The sequence below is a fragment of the Drosophila erecta genome, unplaced genomic scaffold (genome assembly GCF_003286155.1).
Source record: "Drosophila erecta strain 14021-0224.00,06,07 unplaced genomic scaffold, DereRS2 tig00000021-arrow-pilon, whole genome shotgun sequence".
Classification (NCBI taxonomy): Eukaryota; Metazoa; Arthropoda; class Insecta; order Diptera; family Drosophilidae; genus Drosophila; species Drosophila erecta.
Window position 1 is genome coordinate 24,045,722 of NW_020825198.1, and position 8,229 is coordinate 24,053,950.

At 34.5% G+C, this 8,229-nt stretch overlaps 1 protein-coding gene across 1 annotated transcript; it reads left to right on the forward strand.

Annotated features, from left to right (window-relative positions):
* Positions 1-1,554: 1,554 nt before the first annotated feature.
* On the forward strand, positions 1,555-7,708 carry LOC26526499 (28S ribosomal protein S5, mitochondrial). The gene is made up of 2 exons (XM_015158804.2): positions 1,555-1,819; positions 6,596-7,708. Exons 1-2 carry the CDS (start codon positions 1,678-1,680, stop codon positions 7,675-7,677), a joined length of 1,224 nt encoding a protein of 407 aa, XP_015014290.1. The 5' UTR covers positions 1,555-1,677; the 3' UTR covers positions 7,678-7,708.
* Positions 7,709-8,229: the final 521 nt, after the last annotated feature.

The following is an 8,229-nucleotide window of genomic DNA, read 5'->3' on the forward strand; positions in this document are numbered from 1 at the left end:
GCTTGTAAAAGAGGAGATAGTTAATATTAAATTTGCCATCCAATGGGCGAGGCTGGGTGTTGTGAACACATTTCTGCTGAGCGAGTTGGAAGAGATCAGCAGCCTAAAAGCAGCCTAAAAAAGCAAATGGAAATGTTAAAATTTTCAGACGCTTCCGTTTTCCACAACGGAACTACAATTTTGTATGTCATTAAAATTCCAACATTAAAATCAATTAATTTCCTAAATTACCAAATAAGATCAGTAAAGAAAAACAATAATATCATTAACTTACCATCTAGAGAAATTTTCAAATTTAAAGACGATATATAAAAAAAATAGTATAAAAATATGTAAAAATAAATTCATTAGTAATTAACCAAAGACTAATGCCTTCTGCAAAAGTTCCAACGTTTTAAAAATATGTAAAAATAAATCCATTAGTAATTTAAGCAAAGACCTTTGTCTACCAGAACTTCTAAATGGAAAGCAGTCAAGGTGTGAGTTAGCCAATAAGTGTTCGGCGCAGCAATACTAATGATGATCGCTGCCCTGATCTTCGCGACAAATTGGTGCTGCCGGAGAGGAAAAAAGGTGGTCCTTCAAATCGACTCACCTGGCATTCAAACCATCGATGCGGTGCCCAAACTACCACAGATCACCCCACCCAACGATGCGTCTCAACAATATCCCGTTTTTCTGATGACCGCTCGAGGACAAGCGTCGATTAAGAGGGGAGGAGTTATTGCCCTATAAGTCGTTGTCCCGCATCCCATGTTTCGACATTGTTTCTGGGTAAAGGCAAGTGCCCAAAGTGCTGACCAGAGGTCTGCATTGTTCCCGCTGCCATCGAACGTCAGCGACCAGCTGAAGTGCGGACGCCCACTACTTCGCTCCCGACGCCTGCTGCCGACGCTCAACCTTGATTGTTAGGGACTTAGGGAAATATGTTGTCTCTTAGTTTTAGTTTCAAATAATCAATTCAAGTAAACAGTCGCTTGCGACCCATCAAGAACGAAAAATGTAAAGCAAACTGTACAGAGAACAGAACAGAATAGAAAGAAAGAAATAAAGAAAACAAAAATAACTACAGTTATTTACTTATACAATTGCCTGCTTTTGACATTCAAAAATGATTTTCTATTGTTTCCTATTACTTAGACGTACTTTGCTTCACAGATCATTGTTGTGATTGGGTTCGGATCAATACAATTTTTGCTTTCCATGCTATTTTTTTCATGTCAGTTAGTTTATTTGGTGAACATCAAAGTGTCAGAAAAATGTATATAACAGACATTATTATTACCTTTCTTAAAATGATCTGTGAGAACCCGTCATATTCCCGTCATAATTCACCATACTTGTGAAAAGTCTCTAAAAAAGTGTTGTCACGTTCACACGTGTCTATCCATCCAGCATTCACGATTTTGTAAGATATCTGAAATTAAACATATGTATTTATCACGTCTAATATATAAACGGTCCAAGTTTTTAAAAATAGTCTCACTCGCAACTATTTTTGAGCATTTAAACCTTATCCACTCACTATCATTGTCTGGACAGGTCTTAAAGCATTATTCATATTCCGATTCTATTTGTTTCAAGTTTGACTTATTTTAGTGGCGGTACTGCAGATATATTTATATAAACATTAACCTCATGAAGGAGAGCAACGAAACGTGTTAATAAATATTTATTATGAGTCAAACATTAATATGGCGTCTTCTCAGTGGAGCTCGCCATACAAATATTTTAAATTATAATCAAAGCTTGTTATCTTCAAATGAACGCATTTTATCAAATTACTTTAGTTTACGTAATACCAGCTTTTTTAACAAACGTAAGTAAAATTTTTCAATTCAAATAAAATAAATGCCATAAGATAAAAATGGCTCCAGGTTGTACAAATGTTCTTATTGGGCGCTTAGTCAAGCTTGTCCGCGACGTTTCGGTGACTGCAGTCTAATTGAAGCAACTGCCCTGCAGAAAATGTTGACCTTGCACGTTAATCTTGCCGGCTATGTATGATCCGCTTAGTAACTTCTTTCTGGCTGGGTCATGGATCATGTTCCCTTGCTTAGATAAAGACGTCTTCGGACTTTTTAAAACCATCAATATTGACATGAAGGTCATGTTGGGTAACTAGCATGTAACCAAAAAAAAAAAAACGATAATGACCACTTTGGCTATTAAAGACTGCTTAACGAGTCTGTCTTCCATTTTGTCAATGTACAACAAATTCATCATATTTAGCTTTTGTAAATATGGTAAGCTCAGTATTTCCCGGAGACCCATAATGTTTAGAAGCTTAATCAACAGCAGTCATTGGGGATTTTCAGACGTAGTCTTAAAGTTTCGGAACACGGTCACCGAAATGTTCCCACTATCAGTTGTCCATTGGCCGAAATTGACTCAAGATGACTGTGGCGATTCGTGCGTGCAGTGTCTCCAGAAAAGAGTTGTCGGGAGTAGGGTAATTTTCCGCTGAATGTTGTAAATGACGTCCTGCAGTTTCCAATTGATAGACTTTGGGTATTTTATTACAAAGTGTACAAAATTATCATTCGGTAAAAATTTACTTGGGCTATTTCCATTGGATCTGTTATTGTTATGTTGGTAGAATGCTCATTGATTATACTCAAAACAAGAGGGAATGCCAAGTTCCCCCACTATCAGATACCCGTACTCAGCTAGTGGAAGTGCGAACGAGAAAATTCGAAATTTCCTGGAAAATGCTCCCTTCATCTTGGTTTTCAGTTTTGGAAATAAAAAATAGTCACACGGTCATAGATCAGGCGAATACGGAGGATGGTCGAGAGAGAAATCCCTTTTTTCATTAAAAATTCGTTCACTTTTTTGGTCTTGTGATATGGTGCATTATCGTGCAATAAAAACTACAGTTTTTCTGCTTGATATTCTGGTCTAACACGACCGATTTTTTTCTCCATTAACAGTTTGACCTTCTGGAACAAATTCCTTGTGGACAATACCCTTCGAATCATAAAGTTTTACAATTTCGCTAGCTGAGTCGTTTTGGGGGAAAAATATTCTTGTGAGATTTGCTTCAAGTTTTCTTGAGCAGCGCTATGAGCTATGTTCTGTTCGAAAAATTTATTTTTTCTCATTTTTTGTCCGGGATGTCAGTTACCATGCGATCCGTGTATCGAAATGTAGTTGTGAATTTTTCTATTAGTGTATGCCAGTAAAATAATTTCTAACTGAATCAGTTAAATTTTTTTCTACTATTATTTGACTGGTTGACAGTTGACTGTTGACTGATTTGTCTGTTTTTTCGAAAGTGTATGTGTATAACTCGGTGTGTACTGCGACAACGCGTTAGCGACCAAGTTCTCTCTCCCTGGCTCGTCAATAGAAGCTTTCCATCGCTTAATTACATTAGCATTAGGATTACGATCCGAGACGACAAAAGACAAAGGTAATCAGTAAAAATAAATAAATTTGTTACTTCTGATGTTGATGAGGACCACACTATGGCAAGAAGCTCAAGTCAAACCGTTTTTGTTATAATTAGCGTATATTAACAACGTTTTCAGACGCAAGATCTGTTTTTCATTGGCCAGCGCTTTCTTAGCTATTTTTGCCTTTTATGATGTTACTTATGGGTTTCACCATGGACGCAAAATCTTTAATAAAACACCTCTAGTACCTTGCTTATCTAAGAAATGACCTGACATTAAACAATGTAGTTTGTGTTTCGTAATTACGAATTTACCTACGTATCCTAAATACTCAACGTTTTCCTTGACAATATTGGATTTATGATGAAAACCCGACTTAAAATCTAAGATAGAAAAGTATCTAGCTCTACCTAATCTTGACAAAAAAAAAAAACAACGTAAAAGGTTGGATATTTATAATCAGTGGTTTTAGAAGTCTATTTTTTGGAAATTCATTACCAACCGTTTTTTGTATTTCCTTGTTTGTCAGTTGTAGGGTGACCAAAATGGCCGAATTATTCAATTTTTAACATGGCATGAGTTTCCGCGTTTACAAAATCGGAAACGTCCGTCGAACCACCTTTAGTTAATAGTTTCTTGTTTTTTTGGTCAAGCACAACGTCAATTTGTTTGAGTAAGTCAAGTCCTATTATTCTGTTAAAATTTGTGAGGTTTGGTAACAAAAATAATGTATTAAAAATGGTTAATCACACATTTTTTATCTATGGTATTATAGCCGTGAATTTAATTTACATGGAAAGATTTTTTTTGACACAATACCTTTTAGTTTTTTTAAAGGTTTAATGTAATTCTTCGAAGCCACGTATCTATTAAAAGTTTAATTGTCCTCCTTGTCCTCCCTGCGTCCTTGAACGGACGCAGGGAGTTGTTCTATCTTTTACATCCTCTTCTGTTAACACTGGGTATTCGGATTATGAGTCTTGGTTGGGTAAGGCAATTTCTGAAGCTATAACGTTTATACTCTGGTGTTTTAGTCCCATATGCTCGACTAATGTTTGGTTTTTTATTCGCCTGTCATTGGCTGTTGTATTTTGCTATTGATTATTCTGAATAACTGAGGGCTTTGTTGGTGTTGTATGAAGTCTTTTAAACAAAAAAGTTATCAATGTCCATTTGCGGGACTCAATCCTGTGTTGGCGGTTGTGCTTGTCCTATTTCAGTGACGAGATTTTTGTCTTTATGATTGACTCTAGTATTTGGCATTATGTGTCTATCCTTGCTCTGATGTCTTTATTCAAGCTTTCTTTCCTTCCGGTCCCACTGGCCCACCTTCCGCCCAACCGACCGAGGGGCGCTGCCGTGTATCGCACGTCTCGATTCGCGAGAAGATACACGCAATATAGAAACAGTAAATATAAACTGGAAACGAGTAAATATAAAATATAAATAAGGTTTTAGAATAACAAGATACGTAACGGACATACATTGGTTTTGCACTATGCAGACACTTATTATAGCGTCTATATTTTTGCATACTTGAGCGAGAAGATGATTTTTGAAACGAAATCATATTTGATCTAAGAAATTAAGGCATTTAAAGATTTTAGCACTTTCGTTGTACTTTCAATTTCTACAGATATGTTAAAAACATGGTGGAGTTAATATTTGATACGATTATCACACATATTTGTACTTTAAAGGCCATAATAACATTAGCATTTAACCGCAATAAGCTATGACAGCAACATTTTTATACATTTTCTGATTTTACCACGTTTTTATCGCTATATCAACAATATTATTATATATTTTCCAAGTGAAGGTGTAAACAATTCTACTTTTCGTAAATCGATCCTTTTCGATTAAAGATTTTCCATTCTGTGAAAGATCGATTAATTCGACTTATACTCGTATTCTTAAATGATGATTGTAATATCAAATTTAGAAATGTAAACAAAAATAAATTCAAAACAAGATAAAAAAAATATTTTTTGAAATACAATTTCTTGCATTAGTTATTCAAAGCCCATTGATTTTTGCTGATCAAGACCAGTTCCGACAGCGACATGTCAAGCCAGTAATCTAGTCATGTTATGGCATGGGGAAAAAAAATTAAATTTTTCATCTGTGGAAAGCTATAACTACCAATTGATGGTAGACCAAAATTATAACTCTACATACATACATGCCTGTATATAAGAAGGCTTAGAGATATAAATAATAATATCTTAAATTTACTCATTCGGCAGGCTTTATCAAAATATATATTTGACCTCTCATGCATTTTCTATTGAAATTGAAAAAACTAAATGTTATTTTCTTAGTTGAATAAACAATCCTTTTTCGTAACTCAAAATTTTGTATGATGAAGTTTTCACTAGTTTTTACCTCGTTAAGATGTTCGTTTGTTTGATATCAAACGTTTTTTAAGTATACCTTAATACCATGAAAATAGTTCTTAGTTATTAAGAAATTAATTTATATTATTTTGGCCATTGAATTATTACGTTTGATAGGAATAGATAGAAAGCATTCAGAAATGCCTTTACCAAAAGTTATAGAAGAAAAGTTTCGCATATTGCGCTGTTTAACAGAAAAATATTTTGGTATTTTAAAATGCATTTTGTTTCAGAAAGAGACAATGGGTCAGAAAAAATTTTCTTTTTGAAAGTTTCCCCAAAGTCTTGTTTTCGGAATATCTTTTGCGTTTGGTTATACAACAATACGAAATTATTCAAAAATATGGTTATACAACACGAATTATTTTATATTTTTTTGGATGGTATTACCCCTAATAGCCCCACCAGCCCAAAATTATACAATTTTCACATTCACATCTTTTTTTTCTGAGTCAAGATCAACCCCTTTGGATTCTGAGCGACCTTTTAATTGATGCAACACTCGTTATGATGGGAATACTACCGATTTTAATTTTTTGTGCATTCGTGTAGTCGCACACTCTCTTGGTGGACTGCCGACCACAGTGATTATCGCTATTCCTGAGATACTAAAATATTACAATTAAATGGGACACAAAAAAAAATGGCTTTTAAAATTTTTACATAAAAAGGGAAGAAGAACACATACAGTTGACAAAACTAAATGTTCTCGGCAACTGCCGCTAAAGAAAGCGACCGTAACAGTCGTTAATTTAATTTTAATCAGTAAATTGAATCCTTTTTTTTGTTTTCTTTTAGTACCTGCTGAGGACATTTGGCGCGGAGTAACTGCGGTTAGCAATGCTGGAAAAAAAAGAGGCCGTGGGAAAGGAAGTGGAAAAAAAGTTGCAAAGGATCTTAACAAAGGGCAAACTATCGGATTCGGAAAATGCGGTCGCATATGGCCTGGATTAAATTCACCTCTTATACGTGGAAACGAACTTATTAATCAGCAGAAGCTAAACGAGAATTTAGATAGAGAAAATGGAATACTAAAATTACGCGATTCAATGGGAAACTTTAAATTGATGAAACTAAATCCAATAGACCGAGGGTGGTCTGGAAGTAAAATGCCCGGTCGAAGCATTGGACCTCCTGATCCTGTTGGCGACGAAGAGTTTATATCATTTGATACAAGAGTTTTAGAAAACAAAATTGTTTTTATTATGAAAGGAAATATGGGAAGAAAACGAAGATATTCCGTTCTATCAGTCACGGGAAATGGTAATGGTTTGGCAGGATTCGCTACCGCTAAAGCACCAGAAGTTCGTACGGCCCTTCGAAAATCAAAGAACCGAGCAGGGCAAAAACTAATCAACATAAGCCTATGTGAAAATAGAACAATTTTTCATGACTTTCGTACAGATTTCGGAAAAACAAAAATTTTTTGTTTTCAGAAACCTGATGGATATGGCTTAGTATGTCACCGGGTGATTCAAACAATTTGTAAAGTTATAGGTATCAAGGATTTATATGCCAAAATTGAGGGGTCTACGAACCTCCAGAATATTGTAAAGGCATTTTTTATTGGTCTGATGACGCAAAGGTCCTATCAGGATATTGCTAACGAAACAAGTTCAAACATTGTTCAACAGCAAAAGGCAAGAAATGGATTCATTGATGTAAAAGGAATTCCTTTTCTTAATTCAAGTCTAACTCATAACACCCACGAAATTGACTACATGCATTACACATTAGGAAATCAAATTGTTTTAAAACGAAAAGGCACGTTACCATTTTATGTTTATAGTAAAGGACATAACTTACATCAAATTAAAGCAGAACGTTTTCGGAACCAAGCTAATGTTCGACTACACAAGCTAGTTAATTCTTATGCTTAATTCATTATATATTAAAATTGTTAAATAAAAAGTAGCTTAATCCCAGTGTACTTTATATGGAAATAAGGTTGTACTCAATTTTCAGGTTGGCCAATGAATTAAACAAAAAAAAATACCTACGTCAGCTAAAGTATAAATATCCTAGTACCTTGTACCTACAGTGGGGAGCAAAAGTGATTCCACGATCAACGTTTTCTTGTTTGAGCTCACATAAACATTATACAAATAATGTAAATGACAAATTCTTTTTTTTAATACCTAGTTTTTTTTTTTGTTTCAATTAGGTGTATATAGCAAAATAGAAAAATAAGAAATGGTGTAGTTATGATTTAAAAACCAACACAAGCGACTTGTTCTCAATTTGGTACCATCCGTTATTATCTCATATTTTTGATCTTCTTACTTATCAGCTAATATAACTGCAGACTTACCATTAAGTGGCTTTTGCATTTATAATACGTTGTCAGAATGCAAAAAATCACAATCTTCCACAAGTTTATAGTTGATTTGCTGAATTTTGAACTTAGTCTCTAACTATTCACTGAAAAATTA

Excerpts from the sequence above, each read along its gene's own strand:
- LOC26526499 (XM_015158804.2), top strand. The coding sequence starts at position 1,678 with ATGAGTCAAACATTAATATGGCGTCTTCTCAGTGGAGCTCGCCATACA. Across the intron at positions 1,820-6,595 it reads TACCAGCTTTTTTAACAAAC|TACCTGCTGAGGACATTTGG; the intron begins GTAAGTAAAATT and ends GTTTTCTTTTAG.